General features: G+C 39.7%; 1 protein-coding gene across 1 annotated transcript in view; it reads left to right on the forward strand.

Annotated features, from left to right (window-relative positions):
* The window catches only part of ABCB1 (ATP binding cassette subfamily B member 1), a 106,720-nt gene extending 91,302 nt beyond the window's left edge, over positions 1 to 15,418 (forward strand). Inside the window, exons 24-28 of the mRNA XM_054496958.1 lie at positions 2,590 to 2,746; positions 3,833 to 4,030; positions 9,778 to 9,984; positions 13,235 to 13,381; positions 14,832 to 15,418. Coding sequence (XP_054352933.1) covers positions 2,590 to 2,746; positions 3,833 to 4,030; positions 9,778 to 9,984; positions 13,235 to 13,381; positions 14,832 to 15,038 — 916 coding nt within the window. The 3' untranslated portion in view covers positions 15,039 to 15,418. The remainder of the gene's footprint in view (positions 1 to 2,589; positions 2,747 to 3,832; positions 4,031 to 9,777; positions 9,985 to 13,234; positions 13,382 to 14,831) is intronic.
* Positions 15,419 to 27,179: the final 11,761 nt, after the last annotated feature.

Here is a 27,179-nt window from a genome sequence, read left to right on the forward strand (position 1 = left end):
GATAGGAAACCCTACTGTGAAGCCTCATGAAGAGATTCTGGTGATTCCTCAAGTGGCATTTTTGCCTCTGAGTCTTCATGTGCCACCATTGAAGCACCCCCTTTCATTTGGAGGAGGAGTAACTTCTTTCCTCATAGCTGGCTCACACATAGCTGACCTTTCCAAATCTGTGACTGGGTGGAGTGATTCCATTCAGAGATTTTGAGAAGGCCTTGGCATTTGGGAAGAAGCCTAGCCCTGAGCAAGGAGTCTGACTGGCTCCTTTTAAAGGACTTTCTTACAGAGCAAGTAAAGTACAGATGTGTTGTACTAAGTTCTGCAAGCCTTTGGCGATTCCAGGATAGGTTTACTTTCCCTTGATAAGAGAGGAGTTGAAAAGTAAGAGCCAAATGAATTCAGAAATGAGAAAGGAAAAGTTATATTGGGATTTTTCTGCTACATTGTTCTGAATGTAGATAATTGTACCTCGGTCAGAGGAAGATAAGCCTGAAGCAATTATACTACAAAATTACCCAAATATGCAGTTTGGTGGTCAAAAGTATGTGTAATCTTTCTGAGCTTCTAGAGTGGAGGTGGGTAAGATTCTGCCTCTTGATAGCATAACATAATTAGTGGCAATATAGTTTTATATTTAAACCAGAATCATATAAGCCTGGCAGTGTAATGTGTTAGTATAGTATTTCTGTCCTTTTTAAACATTGAGTTGTTCATGCATTACAGTTTGCTCAGGATGACCCCCAAATAGACGTCTAAATTTCCATTAAAGACGTACGTTGGACAAATGATATGCAGGTGCGATTTGTGATTATGACCTAGAGATCAAAACCAAGTATCACTGGCATTGGGGCTTTGATTAGATAATTATTTGATATATTGCTTTACTCCAAAAAATTGAATTGATGAAAGTTGCTGACATTGGGGCATTTAGGTTTGCAAAATCAACCTTCCAAGTTAAGGAAAAGGAAGACCTATCTGAAGAGCAGTGCATTATAAAAAGGTCCCATAGGTTTAAATGATCACAAGTCCAAGATTAACTATCAGTGTATTTTATTTAGTGCTAGTTAAACAAACAAACAAACAAAAACTAGTGACACAATATGCTACATAAACATAGGCATAGAGTCCAAAGGAAAGAAAGCAATGAATTCCCTGTATTCTGGGAGGGTTCCCAAGTATTATGTCTGTTCCAGGCTTGCTGTTTAAAAAAAGCATATTAATAAATGTGTCTAGAGAAGGGCAGTGAAAGGAGTTATCAAAGAATCAAAGGAGTTTTTAGCAATATTTCAAGACTTGTAGGCCTGTCTTATGCAAAAGGAAGTAAATTTTTTCTTCAGTTTGAAAAAGAACTGTTGAACAATAGAAAATCAAACATGCTACTTCCTAAAACACAGGATGGAAGCCAATTTAGGGGAGGTGTCCAGGCACGAACGTGGAGAGCTAGACTTGATACCTGTAAGGTCCTTCCCAACTTTAAGTTGCTATGATTCCCATGTCATAGATAAGAACGTCAGTGCATCTTAAGAGCAACATGATATCTGGTTCTGTAAGAAACTTTCTTTTTGTTGCACAATTCATAGGTTTTTAAGAATCTGATGTAATTCCAACATCACTGACTGTACCCGCTGTTGATCACCACAATAATGCTGTGTAACAACCAGCCACTAAACCTCAGAGACATACATATTTTTACCCACAAACCCGTGGGTTAGCTGTGAAGTTCTACTGATCTGGATTAGGCATAGTGGATCTCAGCTGGACTTACTCATGTGTCTGTAGTGGGTTGTGTCTGTAGCTGGTTGGTTGGGATTCACACAGCTCTCCTCCATGTGTGCCTCATCCTCCAGCAGGCTAGCCTGGGTTTGAGACAGTGGCAGAATTCTGAGAGAGAGAGAGAAAAGAGAGAGAGAACACATGCATGCATGCTTACAAAGCATATAAGGCCCCCTGATTCATAGGCTTGGAATTGGCAAAAGTGATTTCCACCATATCCTGTTGGCCAAAGCAAGTCACAAAGCCAGCCCAGATTCAAAGGCTGCTGCAAAGGTCACAGTGCAAGAGGATGAGGATACAGAGAGAGGTGGAAAAAAAATGGGCCATTTTGCAATCAATCTATCACATTGACATGAACTTATAAGGAAATGTGTTTGTTTTATTTTTAACATCTGTTTTATAACTATTAGAGGCAAAGCTCTCTGGTTATAGAAGTGTCAACTTTTGGCCAGGCATGGTGGCTCACACCTATAATCCCAGCACTTTTGGAGGCTGAAGCAGGAGGTTTACTTCAGCCCGGTAGTTCGAGACCAGCCTGGGCAATATAGGGAGACCCCCATCTCTACAAAAAATAAAACAATTAGCTGGTGTGGTCATGCACAGTTGCAGTCCCAGCTACTACAGAGGCTGAGGTGGGAAGATCGCTTAAGCCCTGGAGATCATATCTTTAGTGAGCTCTGATTGCACTACTGCACTCCAGCCTGGGCAACACAGGAAGACCCCACCTCAAAAAAAAAAAAAAAAAAAAAAAAAGGAGTGTCAGCTTTCTAGCATTGAGATCGTAATGCTGTGCACATGTTTTGTGTTTGTGCTTTCCAGAGTATTTTCAGCTGTTGTCTTTGGTGCCATGGCCGTGGGGCAAGTCAGTTCATTTGCTCCTGACTATGCCAAAGCCAAAATATCAGCAGCCCACATCATCATGATCATTGAAAAAACCCCTTTGATTGACAGCTACAGCACAGAAGGCCTAAAGCCGGTGAGTTTGATGTTTCAACTGTTTGATCTACTCCTGACTCCTGAATGAAAGTATTTTAAGTGGAAACTTAATAAAATTTGTACTTTCAAATATGCTGATGATAAAATAAAACTTCTTAGATCACAGATTCCTTTCAATAACTGCTAATAATGTACATCAACATTCAGTACTTTTACATAGCAAAGGTTATAGGGAAATAGAAATACTGCTCACTTTATAAGCAAAACCTATTAATCATATTTTTTAAAAACAATTTTTTTAGAGACAGAGTCTTACTCTGTCATCCAGGCTGGAGTGCAGTAGTATGATCATAGCTCACTGCAGCCTTGACCTTCTGGGCTCAAGAGATCCTCCTGCCACAGCCTCCCAAGTAACTAGGAACACAAGCGCATGCCATCATGCCCAGCTAATTTTTTAATTATTTGTAGAGACAGGGTCTCGTTATGTTGTCCAGGCAACATCTGATAAAAATTATCAGATTTTATTGTATGTAAGTTACTGTATTCCTGAGGAACAGATTTGAGTTATTGTAGCTGTATTGCATATTCATATTGTCTTAACAACACATGCTATGAAAGCTTTTACTCTTTTAGATCTCATTTATTAAATTCTAGCAGTCTGAGGTCAAGCACAGTGGCTCATGCCTGTAATCCCAGCACTTTGGGAGGCCGAGGTGGGTGGATCACTTGAGGTCAGGAGTTTGAGACCAGCCTGGCCAATATGGTGAAACCCCATCTCAAATAAAAATAAAAAAAAAAGATTAGCTGGATGTGGTGGCACATGCCTGTAATCCCAGCTACTTGGGAGGCTGAGGTACGAGAATTGCTTGAACCTGGGGGGTGGAGGTTGCAGTGAACTGAGATCATGCCACTGCACTCCAGCCTGGGTGACAGAGTGAGACTGTCTCAAAAAAATAAAAAATAAATACATAATAAAATTAAAATGAATAAATTCTAGCAGTTTGAAGTGAAGCCCATTGTGACACAAATTAATTATCTTCTGACACCTGGTAATCGAGAGAGTTAGCTATACACTTTATTTTCAGTATTGCAGCATTCAAATTTACTGTTATTCTTCTCATTGCAGAACACATTGGAAGGAAATGTCACATTTAGTGAAGTTGTATTCAACTATCCCACCCGACCGGACATCCCAGTGCTTCAGGGACTGAGCCTGGAGGTGAAGAAGGGCCAGACGCTGGCCCTGGTGGGCAGCAGTGGCTGTGGGAAGAGCACGGTGGTCCAGCTCCTGGAGCGGTTCTACGACCCCTTGGCAGGGAAAGTGGTGAATACACTTTCACATTTAGCTCAGTTCAGGTTTTCATCATCCAAATGTCTGAATGTATTTAATTCTCAACTATAAGCCATGTTTTTTCAAACCTTTAAACAACAGTCCCACTTGGATAAAGTCTGACAGCCTAAATATGGTCTCCAAGTGGTGTCATCTGTCCCAGCCAACTTCTCCAGGCTCCCCTCAACACTACCCCTCTACCCTCCTTTGCAAGCACCCTTTGTACCACCCGTCTCCCTTGCTGTACTTAGGTTTCAGCTGACTTGAGAAGAACCAACAAAAATGGAAGTAGCCAGAAAGATACAGGACAGGTACAAGGAGTGAGATGAAAGCCAAGGATGGAGACTGTTTCAAAGAAAGGGAGGTGGTCAGCAATGACAGATGGTATAGAGATTGGGTAAGGAGGAGACTGAGAAGACATGATAGAATCTAGCAATGAATGGGCTATTTCTGACATTTTAAAATATTCTTAGTGAAGTAGTGATGGTAGGAAACAGTTAAGGTGGCTGAAGTATGGTTAGGGGGAGAAATGGAGATGTAAGTGAGCATAGATTATCAAGAAGATGGAAAGTAAAAGAAAGGCAAATAAGGACAGCACTTGAGTGGGGAGGCAGAGTCCAGGGAAAATGTTTAGGGGGTGAACTCTTGAGCATTTTTATGGCTGGGGATGAGAAAAAATCATTGATGGAGAGAGGGCATTGAAACATCATCTAAGGAAAGAAAAGTAGAATCAACAAATTTGGGAAATGTATAAAGAACATGGAAGTATGCCCTTTTGTCTTAGTTGCTGGGGATGAGAGAGGTGTCTGGCAGGGAGTAGTGAGTTTAAATGACTATGATGGGGGATAGGAAAGAAGACAAACTAGGAAGAAATAGAATTAAGAGCAAGACATTTTCATTATATAGGCATGTAATTAGTTGTACTGAGAAGTGATATTTAAAATTCTTAACAATGGGAACAGCATGGACACTGACCAATCAGAATGGACGCCTGCTGGTACAAGTCAGATGGATGCCCACCCGCTGTGTATGGATGCTAGTAGCATTTAATGACTCAAATGAAAAGAGAGTTTTCAATCTTTAGTCTAGGACTCTTTACTTCCTCACAGCAGTCACTCTTACTCATAAATGTTTGTTATTGTATTCAAAGACAGTTATGCCTTTATTCAGTTTACTCTTAAATCATTACAAGCTTGTTCCCTACTTTTACTCTCTTGCTTTATATTTTCTGTGAACTCTGATTGTGTCCTTCAATTTTGTGGTGAGCTTAAAAACAGGACTCTAAATAAAGACGTCGCTGACAGCCAAAGCAATTAGAGGAGGAAATGTTAGCTCTCAGACACTGATTATGGCCCTCAACAGACAGTTATTAAGTGGTGTGTTAAAGATCGTGCTATAATGAATTGTAGGGCATAATATCTGCCCTCAAATACTTTAACTGAGGAGATGGGGCATATACTTTTGTGAGTTAAAGGAGATAGGCATAGAGCTAGTTCTTAAGAGATAGGGATTTGCATATGGGTCAACAGTAGGGATGACATTCAATGTAAGAGAAAATACAAGCTGTGATGCAGTTCCCAGTGCAGCAAATAGGACACTTTGGCTGAAATGAGAGTTTAGTTTGAGTAGTGGTTCTCAAACTTTTCTGATGAAAACTCATGTAGGAAAGATTTTAAAATGTCACCATCCACTAATGTACTCATAGTCACTTTCCAGTGGGAAAAACACTTGGTGATAACAAAATGTTGGAGTTGAAAACAACAATACAATACAGCACAATAATGATACAATAAGGAATAATTAATGATTATTCTGCAAGTATATAAACACAAGCAGAACATAATAAAACATGGACAGCATCAGTTACAGTTCAGAGTAGGAAACAGAAACTGCACTAGGTATTTCAAGTAGATAATTATTTAATAAAGGGAATTACATGCTTACAAAATCTTTGGAAGGGCTGGAAGAGTGAAAGAAAAGGAGGCTACTTGCTCCCAGACTTCCAAATCACAGCACTGCAGCTGTGATTCTGTAACCAAGAAGCTGCAGAAAATTATGCCGATGTCACAGCTGTTCCAAATTTAAAGACACGAGACTAGAATCTGGCTGTTGCAGAAATTCTTGTCTGCCAAAGATGAGTTAAGCCGTTAGCTTACCAAGGCTGCTGAAGGAGAGCTGGTGTCTACCTCCCAGATTTTACACTGTGCATCTCCCTGGTAGACCCTGACTTACTTCCAGAACTAAGGGAAACTGGGAAATAGTTTTTAGCCTTCTAGTCCCTTGATGTATAAAAGGTCAGACACAGAAGTATATGAAAATAAATGCTAAGTGCATAGGACAGTAAGCATCCCAAGACATTATTGATAATGCACTGAAAACAAAGTGTCCTCATTTATTGCAGGAATATCCATTATCTTCTCATGTGCATTTGCACTAGGGCTTGGAAATACTGCCAGATGGTGCACTGCAGCCAGACTTCTTAGCAGAAAGTGTCTACAATAAACTCTAGTAAATGTACAAAGTTTTGTTTATGGACATCAATGAGTAGCCCTGAATAACTCAGTGGATTACTACTAATTAGTTTTTATTGCCATGTAAAAATGAGTCTGTGGATTTGAGCATAAGAATTAAAGAAAGAATTGGACCCTGAGGACCCCCTGAAGTCAGGAAATTCTCGTGACCGTCAGTGGACCTCGAATCCCACGTTGAAAAACATTGACCTGAAGTGGTGGTTCTCAAGCTTCGGTGAATATTAGAATGGCCTAAAGAGCTAGTAAAAAACACAGCCAGCCTGGATTATTCAAGTAGGCTAGGGTTTGGCCTTTTATTTTTATAATATTCCAAGGTGATTCTGATGCCAACCATCACTCGAGAGCCACTGAACTGGTAAATTTGAAGAAAGATTTAGGTTAAATTGTGGGGAGTCTTGAATAATTAAGCTATGAAATTGTGAAGATGGGAGGATCCTCCAAGTTTTGAGGGACCTGAAGGTTATACAATTGTAGGGATTCAACTTAAAGTAAAAAAAAAAAAAAAAGAAGTGAATGCAAAATTAGATACAAAAGTGGATATTTACTTCAAATGAAAAAAAATCATAACCAAATACTGGAAGCTTAAAGATTCTGGACCCTTTCATTTTTAGGCAATTTATCATCAACACTTACAGGGAAGAGCTTCCTGACTACAGCCTTGCCTCCCTACCCCCCAGAAAACTGTTTGACTTCCCAGAATTTACACGTAATTCAGGGATCTTGAAGCTTAACCTTCATCAGCGTCACTGTTAAATCACCCCTGCTTTGAGTCTTCCCCTTACCTTTCCTTTCTCCCCTTTCCAGTCTCTCCCATATACAACAGTTAGAGCCCCCTTTGGGATACAGTTAGAAGCTGCTTGTCATTGTCTGGTTATAACCCAAGAAGTGCCTGGGCCAAGATGGGGGCATTCCCCTTTCAAGGGGGGACACAAAATATCTTTCAGTTGTGAGGTATGAGTGTTACCAAAACCCAACCTATAGTGTTTAGATCCAGTCTTGATTTTCCCCCAATTACTAATTGTGTGACCTTGTATAAGTTACTTAACTTTGCTCATTTCCTTATCAGTAAAATGGGAATTCACATCACAGTGACCTTATAAATGTTGCTGTGAAGGTTAAACAAGAGACTGTAAGAGACATGCTTATCACAGAACCTGCAACGTTGTCAGTGCTTGATTTTTAAAAATCAATTATTATTTCACAGTAAATATGCATAGAAGAATACACATTTAACATTTACATTTTTGCGCTAATGAAAGCAAGCAATAGATTTAACAATCTATAATAGAGACAGCCAATCATTTTAATCTGGCCTTTCATTATTTCTTGCCAATATGTTTACTTTCCTAGTTATATTTTTATTTAGGCCAGGATTTTTTGAGCACTTCTCATAGATTCCCCAGGGTTCCTTGGTCTTCCCTCAGACCAACACCATTCCTCAGCCAAAGAAGCTCTGCTTCTTTGATCTGTTTTACATTCTAGGCATCTAAACTTGCTTTACTTAAAGAAAGAATTCTTCAGTCAACACAGGTTTTAAATAGTTTGCAATTCTAGGGTATTATGCGGGGACGAGGAGGCCCAAGAGTGTATTCAGTGTAATGAAGAAACTCATTATAACTTGCTGAGATCATTCAGATTTGCCTGTGATTATATTAGTTAGGCAGTGTCTGTTTTCCTCCCAGGGGTATAAACCTGGAAAATTAAAACAAAAACAAAAGCAAAAACCAAACTCCTCCTTTCCTTAAATTTCCACTTCTCAAGTACAGTGTTTTATCTAACAAGATCTGCTGCTTAGCCACATCCTTGTTTGGCTTTTACTGTCTCTCTCCACCCTCTACTTTCCACCTTCATTTATTAACATTGTAAGGAAGCCTGCAGCATACAAGTGTGGAATAGTCTCCATGGCAACTCAGCTTGGAACTAATAAGGTTATGGGAGAGCTTCCATCCCTGCACCTGCCAGTGTCACAAGCAGAAGCCATGTTCCTGTAGCAAAGATTGTACCCTACTGCTAGCCAGCTGTCCCCTTGAGCCACCCAGCCAGGCACATGGGATACAGAGAGTGTATGGCTCAGTACACACTTGTCACTACTATTAGAAAAGCTCAAAGCTGAGTCACTGGTGCCTTCTTCAGAAGGGATGAACAGCTGTCTCACTTGAATGCCAGAAAATTCTCTTGCAAAGCAGACCTATCTGGCAGACATATTTGCATCAGAGTAGGGCTTGTTATCAGCAAGGCTGTAAGATGCCCTCCCCAGTCTTCTGCAAGATAATCCAGGGAGCCAGATTATAGAGAAAGGGCAGCTCTCTGTTCCTACTCATCTGGCTCAGTATTGAGGATTTCCCCATTCACCCTTCCCTACCCCTGTTCACCTATCCATCCCCTGTAGTTCCTGACCTGCAAACCTACTATGTGGTCATAGTTGTTATTTATTTCTATGCTAATCCTGGGCACTGTGTCTCTGAAAAATGGAGATTTAAGAATAAGGCTGTCAGGATACATCTCAGAAGTATTAGGCATCGTATTAGTGTGGCTGCTATAACCACTTGCCACAAATTCAGTGGCTTAAAACAACACCAATTTATGACTTTACACTTCCGGAGGTCAGAAGTCTAAAATAGGTCTCAGTGGGTTCATATCAAGTGTCAGGAGGGCTGTGTTCCTTCTAGAGGCTCCAAAGGATGATCTGTTTTCTTGCTTGTGGCCCCTTCCTCCATTTTCAAAACCAGCAGTGGCTGGTTGAGTCTTTCTCACACTGCATTTGCTGAACTCTCCTCCTTCCTTCTTCTCCAGTTAAGAGCCCTTATGATTACATTAGGTTCACCAAGATAATTCAGGATAATCTTATTTTACAGTCAGCTGATTAGCAACCTTACATCTACTACTTTAGTTTCTTTTTGCCGTGTAACATAACAGATTGACAGGATCCAGGGATTAGGACATAGATGTCTTGTGGGAGAGGGAACATTATTCTGCCTACCGCATGCATACATCAGAAACCATGGTTGAAACACAGGAAACATGACAGTTCCTCAAAGCATACAATTATAACCTTGTTGCATTAACCTTAACTATCCAAATTTTAGTCACACAAACTTTTCCTTAATCTCACAGTAACTTGGCAGTTTCATTGTAAGAAATAATGATGTTAATTGTGCTACATTCAAAGTGTGCTGGTCCTGAAGTTGATCTGTGAACTCTTGTTTTCAGCTGCTTGATGGCAAAGAAATAAAGCGACTGAATGTTCAGTGGCTCCGAGCACACCTGGGCATCGTGTCCCAGGAGCCCATCCTGTTTGACTGCAGCATTGCCGAGAACATTGCCTATGGAGACAACAGCCGGGTGGTGTCACAGGAAGAGATTGTGATGGCAGCCAAGGAAGCCAACATACATGCCTTCATCGAGTCACTGCCTAATGTAAGTCTCTCTCCAAATAAACAGCCTGGGAGCATGTGGCAGCCTCCCTGGCCTACAGTTTGATTTATAAGGGGCTGGTTTCCCAGAAGTGAAGAGAAATTAGCAACCAAATCACACCCTTACCTGTATACAAGCATCTGGCCACACTTCCTATTTGGGTTAGATGTTATCTTTACCTGATCACCTGACCCACCTTGTGAGGAAGGGATGAAAGTGTTCAACCACTTCGGGTTTAGGAGAGAGGAACATTTCTGGGATAGGAGAACTGGAACAATTGTCTCGATCCAAAGCTATAGGCTTGAGGCTCCACCTTTTTCAGCCTTAGGGATAAGTACAATATCTGGGAAGCCTTTCCCTTCAAGTCCAAGTACAGAGTCTGGGTCTCCACCTGCACATGCTGCTTCTGGCCTGCTGAGGAAGTAGGCATGACTGTCTCTCCCCATGTCTCTCCCCTATTTCTCTTCCTTCTTCCTTCTTGCAGCTCTCTCCCAAGCCTCAAACCTCACTGTGGAGTCAGTCCAGTCCAGAGGGCTGAACCCATGCCAGAAAGAGTGCTCTTTCTGAATAAGGGTTGAGCCATTAAGGTGACCATAGTATCATGTAATCTCTCATCATCATACATTTCATGGGCCCCAAACTTTGTTTACAGTGAATGGTTGAAATCTTTTCTAGGGCTCCCTGGGCTATTGTCCTATGGGTGTCCTCTGAATTCCTCCTAGGAAGTTGGATAAATGGAACCTCTCACCCTCTCTTAAGCCCTCTTAGGTCCTGTATATTAGTTTTTGTGTTTTGTTTTGTTTTGGAATACAAGTTGAATATTCCTTGTCCAAAATACTTGGGACCAGAAGTGTTTTGGATTTTGGAATATTTGCATATATATAATTCACTTATATTTCATGTATACCTTATACACATAGCCAGAAGGCAATTTTATGCAAATTTTTAATAACTTTGAGCATGAAACAAAGTTTTGACTGTGTTTTGACTGTGACCTGTCACATGAGATCAGGTGTGAAATTTTCCACTTGTGGCATCATGTTGGTGCTCAAAAAGTTTTAGAATTTCAGATTTTGAATTTTTTGGATTATGGATGCTCAACCTGTATTAAAAGTCCAAAATTAGATTTTTTCCAATCTTTATTTTAGATTTAGGGGGTACGTGTACAGGTTTATTATGCCTGGGTATATTGCATGATGCTGAGGTTTCAGGGTACAAATGATCCTGTCACCCAGGTACTGAGCACATAACCCAATAGGTAGTTTTTCAACACTTACCCCCCTTCCCTCCCTACTCTAATAGTCCTCAGTTTCTATCGTTGCCACTTTTCATCTATGAGTACCTGATGTTTAGCTCCCACTTATAAATGAGAACATGCAGTATTTGGCTTTCTGTTCCTGCATTACTTTGCTTGGGATAATGGCCTCCAGCTGCATCCACATTGCTGCAAAAGTTAGGTCTTATATTTTGAAGTGCTTCTCAACCTAGGTAATCTACCTCACCCATTGTCACCAGTTATACTCTTTATTCTAAGGAAGTGCCCCCTAAAACAAAGCTCAGGAGCCTCAACCCAGCAGGGAAGACAGTTTCCTCTTGAGGCAGGCAAGCAACACCAGGTGGCTCTCTTTCTCAAGATTCCCTTCTTCCACAGGCTCTTCTTCGGATAACTGCTGACACCAATCTCATTAAGTCCCAGGGAGGTGGCCTTGTCTCCCACTCTCCTTTCACAGTCTAGCCCCACTAGATAATTTACCCTTCTCCAGGCTCAAACATGTAAAACAGAAAGCTCCAATCCCCTTTACTGATGAGAGGATAGTGGTTCTCGAGTATAGACACATGTCAGCATCACCTGGGAACCTGTTAGGACTGCAGATCCAGCAATCCATGTTTTAAGAGCCCAGGTAATACTGATGCAGGCTCAAGTTGGAGAACCACTAGGCTAGGGGTTAATAAAACACAAACACAGAGAGTAACTATTATCTATCTTCTTAAATATACTTTGCCCCTCTGACATTTGTCTACCACAGGGACTTCAACCTTTCTGGGATCCTGGTCTCTAATCTGTCACACAGAACACACCCGTAGACACCATAATTCTCTTTCTCAGTGTCTAGACCAGGAGAGAAAAGGTAAACCTCCTACGTCCTATTACCTAAGGATCCACTTCTCCTACATGATTAATACTAGGATTTACCTTACCCTGTAGGTGGCTGGTTTTGTTACCTCCTTGTAAGATTGCTGCACTGCCTTTATCTGCCTCAACAGGATCAGTACTATATCAAGAGTGCAACTAGTAAACCCTCCACTCACATGAGACACACTTCAATGCTCCTGCCTTCTGAGACAGCCACAGCTCTGGGGTAGAGCCAGTCCCAAGCATCTGCCAAAACCTCATCTGGCATCTTCTCCCTCTATTTACAGGGGGAAACCCAGGGCTGAGTGCCACAAAACTAGGGTCGCCAGATATAGCAAATAAAAATAGGCAACCCTGTACTAAAATTTCAGCCTGGCAAGGGCTTGGAAATAATAAGATAGTATTGTTTTCTAGGTTACAAGTGCAGTCACTCCTGTTTCTGCTCTCTCCTGAGTAACCTTTAACTGCTGTCCCTATCATCACAGTGAATAGTTGGTGACAATTATCCATTGTGGGAAACAATATGGGAAGAATTTTTGGAGCACTCTAACAACAAAAATGTTTAAAAAGGAGATGTTCATTTTCAAAGTTAGATATCAAAATGGAATCCTTTAAGTAGCATCCATTAAAATTGTTTAAGTGTTGGAGATACTTTCATAAAAACAGACACTAAAAGGCTAACATCCCAAGAATGTCTTTCCTCAATTTAAAATCATGCAGAGAGTGTCACCTGCTGGTTACAAGTAAGATGAGCTTCAATTATTTTATTATGAATACTTTGTTCAAATCAAATTTCCTTTCTCCTGCCAGTCTTTGTCCCAAATGTAACGAAACCAGAAGATGGAAGATACTAACATTGCACAATATTCTTCTTCATTAAAATGCTGACCTGTTTACACTAAAACATATCTTAAGGCCCAAACATTTATTTTCAAATAGATAGTAAACCTGCCATTTCGGGCTTTTTTACTGTTCTTTCCTTAATTATTCATGAACCATTCTTAGCTTCTGAACCTAAATTTTTGGAGTGTATAGAATCGTCTATTCTACTTTCTATAAGCAAGCTGTTAGAACTTTACTTTCAGTTCTACTTTCATAACAACAAAACCTTATTTACAGAAATATAGCACTAGAGTAGGAGACAAAGGAACTCAGCTCTCTGGTGGCCAGAAACAACGCATTGCCATAGCTCGTGCCCTTGTTAGACAGCCTCATATTTTGCTTTTGGATGAAGCCACATCAGCTCTGGATACAGAAAGTGAAAAGGTAAGAATTTAAATTGGGTTCATCCATACTTGAATCAGTCATCCTTAAAAATGCTGTATTCTCCATAGTAAAGAACAAAATGTAGCCAGATTATTGATTGTTACTTACATCACCTTTCAGTAAAATGTAAACACTTTCTGTAGCTGTTATTCAGGAGAGTAAACGTGACACAAGGCAGATTAGTCTTAGAGTGCATATGCTTCACAAACCATTGCTAGATCACTTTGCGTTGACCTAAGAAGCTGCTTTCAGGAGTCGTATTTCCTACTTCTACTGGCAGCATCTCTTCAGCAACCATAAGGAAAAGTGGTAGGGTAAGACAATGTTAAAATCTGGCTGTACCTTTTAAGATAAATATTAGCAATCATTTCTAGTCAGAGAAAAGGTTAAGAATTCAGATTATCTGAAAGACGAACTCAGTATGAGGTATTCTCTACTTTACAATAAAAAAATTCGGGAGTCTGTATTTGGCCTTTGCTCAGGCTTCTTGAATTTACTGTGAGCTGGATTTGAGGTCTGTTTTCAAGGATGTTGTAACATCCTTGAAACTAAGGTAAACACATTAGTAAATGTTTTTAAATGAGTCAGTGAACTGTATTTACTGCCTTAACTTTAAGAGTAGATGACTGCTGGCCGGCACCTACCGCCGTGGCTCACACCTGTAACCCCAACACTTTGGAAGGCTGAGGTGGGAGGATCACTTGAGCCCAGGAGTTTTGAGACCAGCCTGGGTAACATAGAGAGACCTTGTCTCTAAAAAAAATAAAATAATTAGCTAGGCATGGTGGTGGGAACCTGTAGTCCCAGCTACTCAGGAGGCTGAGGTGGAAGAATCGCTTGAGCCCAGGAGGTTGAGGCTGCAGTAAGCCATAATTGCCCCACTACACTCCACTCTGGTGACAGAGTGAGGCCCTGTTTCAAATAAAAAAAAAAAAAAGTTAGGGGTAGATAACTGCTGCCTCGGTACTAACCCAAATTAGGGTTCAGTCATCTTCTGATATGACAAATCCTTTGTTTTCAAAAACCTGTTCTATTTCACTGACACCTTGTTAGGAAGGATCTATTGTTGTATTGTTGAGGAGATTTTTTTTTTTTGAGTTGGAGTCTCACTCTGTCACCCAGGCTGGAGCACAGTGGCGCAATCTTGGCTCCCTGCAAGCTCTGCCTCCCGGGTTCACACCATTCTCCTGCCTAAGCCTCCCGACTAGCTGGGACTACAGGTGCCCATCACCACGCCCGGCTAATTTTTTGTATTTTTGATAGAGACGAGGTTTCACCATGTTAGCCAGGATGGTCTCGACCTGACCGCGTGATCTGCCCGCCTTGGCCTCCCAAAGTGCTGGGATTACAGGCGTGAGCCACCGCGCCCGTCCTATTGTGGAGCTTTTTATGGAAGAGGAATTAGGGAAAAGAACTATTATGAGAATTAATCTATGTGATTATGGAATAGGTTGTCCAAGAAGCCCTGGACAAAGCCAGAGAAGGCCGCACCTGCATTGTGATTGCTCACCGCCTGTCCACCATCCAGAATGCAGACTTAATAGTGGTGTTTCAGAATGGGAGAGTCAAGGAGCATGGCACGCATCAGCAGCTGCTGGCACAGAAAGGCATCTATTTTTCAATGGTCAGCGTCCAGGCTGGAGCAAAGCGCCAGTGAACTGTGACTGTATGAGATGTTAAATACTTTTTAATATTTGTTTAGATATGGCATTTATTCAAAGTTAAAAGCTAGCACTTATAGAATTATGAAGAGGTATCTGTTTAACATTTCCTCAATCAAGTTCAGAGTCTTCAGAGACTTCGTAATTAAAGGAATAGAGTGACAGACATCATCAAGTGGAGAGAAATCATAGTTTAAACTGCATTATAAATTTTATAACAGAATTAAAGTAGATTTTTAAAGATAAAATGTGTAATTTTGTTTATATTTTCTCATTTGGACTGTAACTGACTGCCTTGCTAAAAGATTATAGAAGTAGCAAAAAGTATTGAAATGTTTGCATAAAGTGTCTATAATAAAACTAAACTTTCACATGACCGGAGTCATCTTGTCCAAACTGCCTGTGAATATATCTTCTCTCAACTGGAATATTGTAGATAACTTCTGCTTTAAAAAAGTTTTCTTTAAATACACCTACTCATTTTTGTGGGAATGGTTAAGCAGTTTAAATAATTCCTGTTGTATATGTCTATTCACATTGGGTCTTACAGAACCATCTGGCTTCATTCTTCTTGGACTTGATCCTGCTGATTCTTGCATTTCCACATTAAGGTGGCTTTCAAACCCAAAACACAGATCAATATAAGATTTTAGGAGGCAGGTGAGGCACAGTTATGAAGTGCATATTATTCAGATGTACAGTAAATACTTTGCATTGCTTTTATAAAGGGTTCTTTAAGGATTTTGAAAGATTTTTACACTTCCAAAGTATATTTACTTTTTGTCTTGATAATGAATCACTTTTGCCAGTAATTGGCCTCTTCCAAAAGTGATCCTTCTGACTTACAGATGTTTAAAATGTGCCATGAGTTTAAATACATCTTGATACAAACATGATGTAAAAAGAAAAAAGTATATTCCAAAGGTTGGTACTCTGGACGACAAATTCTTTAAAATTAGCCAAAAAGCATTATTAACATTATAAACTATATTTACTATAAACAATTTCTATCTTAAATAAGGAACTTCTAAAAACAAAAAAAAGAAGCCATCACCTCCAAGAAAAAAAAATAGGAAAGGATATAATCAGGTAATTCTCAAAGAAGAAATGCATGAGAAAAATGTATACAGTTTCAACAATCAAATAAATGCAAATTAAAACAAAATATCATTTTTTTGCCTTGTAATTTAATGATGAATAAAAAAATCTAATGTGACATTCCTTATTAGTTGAATTGGTCATTGATATAATCTTCTTTGTTATTTGATAATGTAAGTAAAAAATGTAAATGTATATCCTTCAAGACAGCAATTGTAATTCTAAGGATTTAAGAGACATGTAAAAGGATACTTTTAGTAGCATTACTTATAATATTGAAAATTGGAAAGATCTAAATATTTAACAGTAAGAAATTATACATTAAATTTTGGTGCATTCACACGATGGAATACCATATAATCATTAGAAAATTAAGTTGAAGAATATTACAAAATATAATTTGTATAAAGAAAAAATGGTTGCCAAATGGCTTGAACAATATGGTGGCTTTTTAAATATTATATATATAATATAAATCTATATTTATGTATCTATAGTTATCTACCTATATTTATGTATCTGTAACTATAGATACAGTTTATATATAATATATCTAATTTTATATATAGTATATATATAGTATACTATATTATATATAGTATACATATAGTATATATATAATAATATATATATATATATTTTAACTTCTGAGAGACAATCCAAAATAAACCAGAATTAGAAATGATTTTATCTCCTAAGTTTTCAGCTTTTGTTTTAAAATTTTAAGGCTTTAAAAAGTGTGCTTAGTTTAGGAAATTTTGATAAATTTCTGTGAATAGAAGCATAAAACCATGTCACTTGGTTTGACTTCTTAAAGATAAAGATTTTTCCCTCAACTCTTTATATGTCTGCTGTAAGGACACTTTCTTTTATTTATTTATTTTTTTTTTTGAAGCGGAGTCTTGCTCTGTTGACCAGGCTAGACTAGAGAGCAGTGGTGATCTCAGCTCACTGCAACCTCCACCTCCGGGTTCAAGCAATTCTCCTGCCTCAGCCTCCTGAGTAGCTGGGATAAAAATTCTTAGATGTCTATAAAAAGAAAAATAAAAGTATTTTTTACTGTCGTTTGCACAGTCTAGTTGCTGTAGTCGGTGACACTCGCTGGCTTTCTCTGAATCATGTTTCCCTATTCACTGTTTTGCCCTGGCTGGAGTTGCATGGAGGTGGAGCCCCTCCCAGGGCCTCCAGCTTTTTCTGCTTGAGTATATTGCTGCCCCTTTAGCATTAAAGGCTGGCAGAGAGGGGGTGCTCTTTTTCACACCATTTATTTTCTCCAAATTTACCTCACAGCGTCAATTACCACATTCAACCAGTGATCTCAGATGCAACAAATGATTTTAGTACAAGCAAAGTCTCATTTGAAGACATATACACCATTATTTGTAACACTCTTATAGTAACTCTGGTAAAAAGTAAGAGAAGAAGAAGTTCTTATGTTTAAGAAACATTTTCTTGAGTGACACAAAAGGTGATTACAGTAGTGAAGCTGTAGGACTACGTGATTAAGTACCAAACTGTGTCACACATCATGGATAATAGTTAAAAGCATGTGATACGGTTTGGCTCTGTGCCTCCACCCAAATCTCATGTTGAATTGTAATCCCCAGCGTTGGGGAATGGACATGTTGGGAGGCGACTGGATTGTGGCAGCAGATTTTCCCCTTGCTGTTCTCATGATAGTGAGTGAGTTCTCGCAAGATCTGGTTGTTTAAAAGTGTGTAGCACTTCCTGCTTCCCTCTCTCTCTCTCCTGCCACCACGGGAAGATGTTCTTGCTTCCCCTTCACCCTTCTGCCATGATTATAAGCTTCCTGAGGCCTCCCCAGCCATGCCTGCTGTACAGCCTGTGGAACTGTGAGTCAATTAAACCTCTTTTCTTTATAAATGACCAAGTGGGTAGTTCTTCATAGCAGTGTGAGAATGGATGAATGCAGCAGAGTAGCGGCAGTGTGCATAGTGCAGAGGCTGCCTGATGGGAAGGGACTGTGTTGTTTGTTGTGTTGTGTTTCATAGTCAGCTGTGTACATTTGTCTCCTCAGCAGGGCCACATGCTCTGTGAAGGCTGGGTGACACTGTATTTATCTTGGTGTCCCCAAAAGCCTAGAAACAGTGTCTTAGGCATAGTAGACACTCACTAAATGTCTGGTGAAGTAAATTATGGGATGTTGGCGAGGTACCAAATTTAGGTGGGGCCAAATTGTGGTAAGCCTAGAATGCCAGGCAGAGGAATTCAGATTTGAAGAGAGAGGAAATGAAAAACCATTGATGACTCTGAATAGGAGCCTAATGTGGTGAAAATACTGATACCCACCAGAGGGATTGGACAGGAAAAGCCCTGCAGTGAGTTGAATGGTGGCCTGCAAAAAGGCATCTCCACATCCTAATCCTCAGAACCTATGAATGTGACTTTACTTGGAGAAAAGGTCTTTAGAGATATAAAGATCTTGAGGAGATCATCCTGGATTATTCTGGTGGGCCCTAAATCATTCTGGTGGGCCCTAAATCCAAGGTCCAGTGTCCTTATAAAAGTGAGGCACAAGAAGGTTTGACACAGAAGAAGAGGAGGTGATGTGATCATGGGAGCAGAAATCGGAGTGAGGCAGCCACAGGTCAAGAAATGCCAGCAGCCACCAAAAGCTGGAAGAGACAAAAAAATGGATTATCCCCTAGAGTCCATGAGGGAATTGTAGTCCTGCTGGATTTTGGATTTCTGGCTTCCAGAACTAGGAGAGAAGAATCTTCTGTTGTTTTAACCCACCATGCTTGTGGTAATTTGTCACAGTAGTCTCAGGAAACTAATACATGCCTCAAATCAGTGAAGCTAAATAAGATGCTTTTATTTAAGAGAAAATGTGCAAGCGGTGAGGGTAATGTGGCTCTGAGATGGGCTGGTAAGAGCAGAGAACAGGTAGCTGTGAGAAACACTCACAGCCTAGTAAGATGGGGAGGGAGGATAGAGGCTGGCTGGGAAATGCTGTGACAGTGAGGGAGATGAGGAACTCTTTAGAAGGAGGAGGATTTGTTCGTATGGCTTGAAGATGACATCAAAGCAATAGATGTTTGAGATGTGGCCCTCAAGATATAGAGAAAACACAGATGGATCCCAGCATGTGCGACTTGTTTGAGTTCAATCCTTTTCTAGCCCAGGCTTCTTTATTTTCTTAGTTCCACCCCAGATTATCCAGTTATACCCAACTTTAACAAGATGGTTCTTCCGTTTGGTTCACCAGAATCAACTCCTGATGTTAGGACAAAATGTGCTTCAGTCTCTTTCCTGACACATAATGCAGCCATTTGTCCCCAGGTCTCAATAAGAGATCTTTTTTAGAAATGCATTTTTCTTATATCTCAGCTTAAGGCTCATGCTCTGATGTGTGAACCCTTTGAGAGAGGACTGTCTTTGCGTCACTGTGTTCCGGTGTTTGGCAAAGTCCTTGGCATATAGCAGAGACTCAATAAGTGTCTGTTCTTTTGCCAATTTTTTTTTGTGTGTGAAAAAGTGTGTGTTTTTTCTGGGTCAGTTTCATTTTATCACGAATTAATATCTAAAAAGGCTTTTGTTAATATAAAATATATAAAGAAGATTCTTATCTAAAGCTATGTAATTGTACATGAAAAATAGGGGAGCCCATCATTACAGTAATACCTGAGGACTGAGCCTTACCCACTATACAGAATAAAAGAGAAAAGACTTATGCAAATTGTGTGCTCTTAATTTTAGAAAAGAAAATATATGTATATGAAAGTTGTAGTAGTACAGTGACAGTATTGCACCAATTTCAGTGTTCTGGATTTGATTTTGAACTACAGTCACTACATGTCATCATTGAAGGAAGTTGGGTGACAGGTACACAGGATGCTATGTAGGATCCCCCTTCTCACCTCACCTCCCAGAAAGAAGAAGTAAAGAACAAGCCTAGCGATGGGAGGAGGGGGAGGGGTAAGACAAGGAGGAAGAGACATAACAGGGGATGGGCAGGAGGGGAGGGAGTTTTTACTTCACTACCTTTGTTCAAAAAGCACAGCCATCAACGGCAGATGTCTGACACCCTTTAAGTCTGAACAATCAGATGATGTATGTGAAAGTCATTTGTAAAAGTTTTAAGAGTTCCATAATACAAGGAATGTTATACAACACAGATATTTATTGAATCCCCCCTGCACAAAGAGAAGAGAGCACTTTCCAAGACAGCGTTTTCTTCCTGAATCTGTTCCAAAAGGAGCCTCAGTGACATTCCTCGAGGCCACTTAACACTTGCTCCAAGGTCAGAACTGGATGCAAGACCCTTCAAAGAAGCCTCCAAAACAAAGGCCTTCAAAGGCATCAACCGATTTTTACAACTTTTTTCCAAGGGTGAACTTGGCCCTGCTGATTTGCATGTAATGGAAAAGCCAGTGGCTGCTGGGCATGCACCTGCTGATGCCCAGTTCAAAGTCGCCCTCTACTCTCCCAGGGCGCCAAGCTGTTCCATTCCTTGCCACCTCAAGATCCACTTCAGCCTGGGGAGAAACCACAGCCTCAGGTCCAAGTGTACCTGCTCACTTGCTCCAGCTTTCAAGGGACAACCAGCTTCTTTGCAGCCCCCACCTGAGGGCCCCGAGCTGGACGCATGTGTCCCATGACCAAGGGGGAGCCTCCCGGTGAAGGTTCTGCTGTTCCTGTCCTGTGCCCACCATCTTCAGGGTCTCCCTCTGAGACCCCTGCTTGACAAAATAGGTTTCGGGGTGTTTTAAGCCAAGGACCAGTCACTATTCTATGAAAAGCCCATGTTACATGGGGTGACTATGTAACCTGACATTTCCCACCGCCAGCATCAAGTGCCAGCCCCCAGGATGGACCCAATAAGTATCTGACTGCAACCTCATGAGATGAGAACCCTCAGCAGAGCCCAGTCAATCTATACAACTAGAAGATGTCATAAAAACCATTTGTTTTAAGCGAATTCATAACCAGAACAAGTAATAACCCTCCTAGTTCCAGAGCCTATCAAGGACTTTCAGTGACCTTAACTCTCTTTATCTTCAAAAAAATCCCTCTTAGCTGCAATATCATGGTGGGTACCTAGTTTATCATTGTATACATCAATACCTCTATCAATACTTGGCATATCAAAAGTCTTCAATACAAATATTTGTTAAATGAAAAAAATAAGAGATTTGTTGTTCTTGGGGAAAAAACAAAGATTAAACACAAGATTTTCAGGGAGCACTTCCTGCAACTGTAGTCCTTTGTCCCAGCTGGAACTTCCGACACTAAGGTGAAAGACCTCTGCCCTTGCAGTTTGGAGAAATCAGAATAGCAAAGAGAAAAGCAGGAATGCTTACAGATATGTGCAAGGGCAAAGATATGTGATGAAATATTTTTACCTGGGCTCTTTCAAAAGAGTCAATTTGGGTCAAAAGGAAAAGTGACCTTTGAGTTTCTGAAACCCAGTTTTCGCTTTCTCAACTGGGTGGCTAAATTTAAATGATTTCCTTCTCTACACAGGATGCTATGTAAGAATATTATTATGCTTGGTGTATAGCCAAGTTCCTAGGCTCTCCAGTCAGAGAAACCTGGGCTTCTGTTCTGGCTGCCAGTTTGCTAACATGTGTGGCTTCTTGGACAAGTTACTTACTTTTTTTAAGCCCCTATTTCTGCATTGGAAAAAATGGAATTTCAATACCTACCTCATTGAATTAGTTGAGCACTAAATACTGTAATGAAGTATTTAAGACAATACCCAATACATAAGATATAAGCAAAAAAAAAAAGCTGATTGCCTTCATTTCATATTTTTCTTGCTCTTCAAACCTACCACTTCTCTTGCACGAAAAGGAATTTTTGTATTTATCCATTTACCGATTATTTTAAGTGCCGACTGGACTAGATATTGGGAGCACAATGATTAGACAAGGAGCTTACAGCTTAGAAGACAGGACATGAGTTTAGTAATGTGCATTGATGCCATGATGCAAGATGGTGGGGTGTGGTAGTGGGGACCAAGAAAAGAGCAGTTAGGGGAGTGGTTTAGGGGCTAAAAAAGATTCCAGGGCAACCAAGATGTCCTTTGGCAAGTGAATAGATGAAAAACTGTGGTACATCAAGACAATGAAATATCACGCAGTACTAAAGAGAAATGAGCCATGAAAAGCCACAGAGGAAAATTAAATGCATATTACTAAGTGAAAGGACCCAATCTGAAAAGGTTCAGAATGTATGATTGCAACTACATCACATTCTGGAAAAGGCAAAACTACAGAGATAGTAAAAGATCAGTGGTTGCTAGAGATTGGGGGAGTGAGGGATGAAGCACAGATAATATTTTAGGGTGGTGAAACTACTCTATAAGATACTACAGTGGTGGACACATATCATTATGCATTTGTCCAAACCCACTGAATGTACAATACCAAGAGTGAACCCTAAAATAAACTATTTGGACTTTGGGTGATGATGTGTCAGTGTAGAGTTATCATTGTAACAAATGTGCCACTGTGGTGGGGAGATAATCAATGTGTAGAAATAGGAGGTACATGGGAATCTCTGTACCTTCCACTCAATTTTGCTGTGAATCTAAAAAATGCTCTAAAAAAGAAAGTCTATTAAATAAAAAGCTTCCTGGATAATGGAATAGATGCATGTCAGATGGACAATAGAGGAGGAGTGTGGATATGGAGAGCTGTATAGAACTGTTTAGAAGGCTGGAACCAGAAGTGATTCAGTGCGGTCAGAGTTTTAGATGCTGGGTGTGAGGAAGGGTGGGTAGAGGCCACCAAAGAATGGGGCTGGGCCAGGCAGGACCTGAGCCTGAAGGATATTGTGTGCCAGAATAGCTTTTATTATTTTTATTTTTGTTGTGATTCTTTTGAAATAATGTGAGTGTTGAGATATGCCTCACTTTAGAGTGGCCTCATTCTTTCAAATGTACCTGTGCAGTGAAATTTTGTAAAATAAATCACATTTTACTTTTTCCATTTCCATTATAAAGATGAAAATATAACCCTTTACAAATTCCATAAGTAGAGGGAAAAAAGGACCAACTTCAGAAACCTGTCTTGTGACTCCTGAATATGTGGGTAGACTGCAAGAGAGCTTTTGTATCTGTAGAATTTCAACCACAAGCATGGGGGTTGGTGTACACAACATTCTAATATCATACGCAGGGAATCACATTATTCTATTTGGGGATGGGGGGAAAGGCAAGGTGAGGGAAGGAATATATATGTATCTTTGTGTGTGTGTATATATATATCTATATACACACATATATTTATTTTAAATCAAGAATAGAAAGACAAAACTAAACAATATTATCAAAGTCATAAATACAATATTTTAGTTATATATTCAAGCCAGTTTGCAGTTGATGCTTTCTATTTCTATCAAGATTTTAGTACAAATTTTTTTTTAAATTTCTGAAAGAGTTCATTGTCCCTTGTCAACTCTCTCTTGTGCAAAACGTCTCTATCAGCATGGGCAATGACACCGTTATCCCCATTCTTCAGTTTAAACAGATGACTCACGCAAGACTTATCAGTGATTTTCCATGTTATTTTGGGATAGTGCAAGGTCTAGCCAAAATATGGCTGAGACTTCCCGAATTATTTGAAAAACTCCATGACCACAATATTCTACCTCTTTTAATTAAAGAATGGTATAAAGTTTTTTGGATTCAGAGGGCCCAGGTCAAGAACATATGCATATAGACAAAGCCTGGAGAGAAATATGCCAAAAAGGAAATAGGTTAAAGTTTATTTAAAACAATACTAAGGATTTCCTTTATGAGAACAAATTTTAAGGACTGTTTAAAAGTGTCGGAGACTAAACACAAAATGCTGGCGTTTCACAAAAAAATTAGCATTTATGAATTTGTGTTTATCATATACTTTAATTCAGAAATCAACTTTTGTGAGTAGCTAAAATTTTTATTATGGATTATTTTTTGTTATAATAACGAAATTAAATTCATTCATTGATAGCTGAAATTAGATTTAAATACTTCTTTTAAAATTCTTGATATTTGCATTTATGCTAGAAAGGCTACCTTAGCCAACAATTTTATTGCATTGCACATCAAGCCTAAAGTCATAAGTTAGCTATGAAAATTCTCTGCACTGAACTCCCTTATGCTTTCTATATTTCTTTATGTTTCACTCTATATTTTAATTATTTCCTATTTTCACTCTGCTTATAGCTATTTTACATACCTAAGGGCTAGTCTCTATCTTACTATCTTTGTGTCTTCACTGTCTCAACACAGTGTCTTGACACAATGGGTGCTGTCTTTCAAAGTGTTGCATAAAGCACTAGTCACTATAGCAAAGACGTGGAATCAATGGAGATGCCCATCAATGTTGGATTGGATAACAAAGATTTGGTAAATATATACTATGGAATACTACACGGCCATAAAAAATGAAGTCATGTCCTTTGCAGCAACATAGATGCAGGTGGAAGCCCTTATGCTAAGCAAACTAACGTAGGAACAGAAAACCAAATACCGCATATTCTCACTTATAATTTGTAGCTAAGCACTGAATATACATGAACACAAAGATGGGAACAATAGACACTGGGGCCTACTTTAGAGGGAAAGGTGGGGGCATGTGTGCGTTGGAAGTACCTATTGGGTACTATGCTCACTAGCTAGATGACAGGATCATTTGTACACCAAGCCTCAGCAACACACAATTTACCCATGTAGGAAATCTGCACATGTACCCCTGGAACCTAAAGTAAAAGTAGAGGAAGAAGGAAGGACAAAGCAAATAAAAATGTTGCATGAATCATGAACAGACACAGCTAGTCAGGAAATGGTAGAGTTAAAATATCTGCTGGCAGCTTCCAGATTCTTCAGCTTCAGACATGTGCCAGATATCTTCCTTTTGCCATTCCATATCTATTCTCCACCCTCCTCTCCACACTGCTGTTTACTTTAGGAAGTTGACGTATGTGGGTTCAGCTGAAGGGGGGGCCTGGAGACAGTTGAGGTGGATCACTGCTCTTCTTGAAGCAGTTCTATCTACATGATGCTCAATATGGCTTCTGGGAACTGCTCCTTCCCCTCATCCATGCTGGCCTAGGGAAGGCCATACACCTCCCCACTGTTTGTGGTCCCAAGATATTTTGCTATCCATTACGGTATATCCACTATGCCCTATGTTCTACTCCTACCTTTCTAAATAGTTCCTTCATTACATCCTCCTTGAATATCCTAATTTGAATATGCCATTTGTTTCATGCTGAGACCTTGACTGATACATGACAATTCAAATTATGGCAAAAGAATCCACCATTCTTGACCAGTATAATCATTGCTTTCTCAAAATCCTCTCAACAAACTCTGAAAGTCTAAATTCCTCCTAGTTTTTAGCCTCTACTGTATCAAATCTCTTTTATATTCTACCATATCCTTATCTACTTTTTGACTCAGTCAAATTAACATCACACCTTCTTTATTCCATGTCTCCATTCTTCACCTGCATCTGTCTTTGGCATTGTTTCCCTGCTCTTGGAATTTTTAGGATTATTTCTCTTAGGAGTAGCCTTATGAATAAGTTTAAAGAAATTATTAATATTGTGCTTTCAGTGAGTATTTTGCAGTGTCAGGAAGGGGGGAAACACTGGAAACAAAGTTAAAAGACTTTTTTTTTAACTATAGAGCTTCTCAGAATTTGTGATGTGCATTGTGATCTTCTGAGTGTGGTAAGCAGCATTTCTCAAACTTACTTCCTCATGGAACACTCATTATCACTAAGCACCTGTTGGCATTCCTCAGGTCACAGTTTGGAAAACCTTGCCTGTGGGTCTGGTTTTCACTCCATCCTGCTCTTCCTCCATAAGTATTTATTGTAAAAATGAATAAATATTGACAAAATTGGCCAGAACTCTAAAAGAGGGAAGTGGAAGACAGGGTACCACAACCCTTCCTTCCAATCATTGGTGTCTGCATAAATCAGGATCTCCAAAGATGTATTGGGTCAGGTGAAAGGTGGCCAGCACCTCCTGCAAGATCCAGCTTGAAGGACTGAAGGAGACCTACCTGGTTATTCATTCAGAGGTCTTCTTCAAGCCTTCAAGCCTAGATTAGTTGTGGATGTTTCTCCCCTGGTCTTTCTGCCTTAATTCCTGAACTAGCTGGCGGTGGAAAAGGGAGTGGCCAAGAAGAGAAAGAAGAGCATTTATCAGGTGCTTGCAATGTTCCAGATAACTGATTTGGTTCATCCTCTTCCCTGAAGGAGCTCATTGTCAAATAGAAGAGTAAAGATGCAAGATAGGTATAATGAATGTAGTATAATATAATGTAACATCATATAATTAATGCAATTAATGTAGTTAGTATATAAATTACGGCTACACAAATGAAGAACACATCCTCTCATTTTTTAACATTGCGTATTGTCCTGCTATGGCGAGGTCTATAATTATTGGCATCTGATTTCATGTTTTATTGTGGAGTAAGCATGAGGCCGGGCTGAGACAATGTCCACCCACCTTCATGTCTTATCTAGAAAAATACACAGATTTGTGTAAGTAGCTGAAATAGGATGTTACTGAGAGGGTAAGAGAGTGAGAAGGAGGAAAATGAGCAGATGACTTAGAGAAATCTTGTTATCTAATACTTTGCAGCCCTTCTTCTATTGATGAACAAATGCAAAGATTGGCTAATTTGATTTTAGAATATTCATCCTTTGCCTCTGTACCCTATTAGAGAAATGTGGATTTAAAAAATTAGGCAGCAACTTCTGGGAAAATGGAGTAGACATACTTTTTCCTATTTGTCCTACTAAGTACAATTAAAAACACTGAACATTATAAAAAAAACAAACATAAGACAATGGAAGTGTGGAGAGAATAAGACAGACTAGCTAAGGATCCTGGGATCTGAGGAATGACACATGGTGGTAAGTTTCTGGTTTGTTTGTTTGCCTCCTATATCTCAGATTTGGAGCAAAAGAAGGCAAAAATCCAAAAATGCCAATGTACACAGACAAAAAAGTCCTGCCCTTCCTAGTAAAAGGACCCAGAAAGGGACAGCCTAGCAAGAGAGAACACGT

This window comes from Pongo pygmaeus, chromosome 6 (genome assembly GCF_028885625.2).
Source record: "Pongo pygmaeus isolate AG05252 chromosome 6, NHGRI_mPonPyg2-v2.0_pri, whole genome shotgun sequence".
Taxonomy (NCBI): Eukaryota; Metazoa; Chordata; class Mammalia; order Primates; family Hominidae; genus Pongo; species Pongo pygmaeus.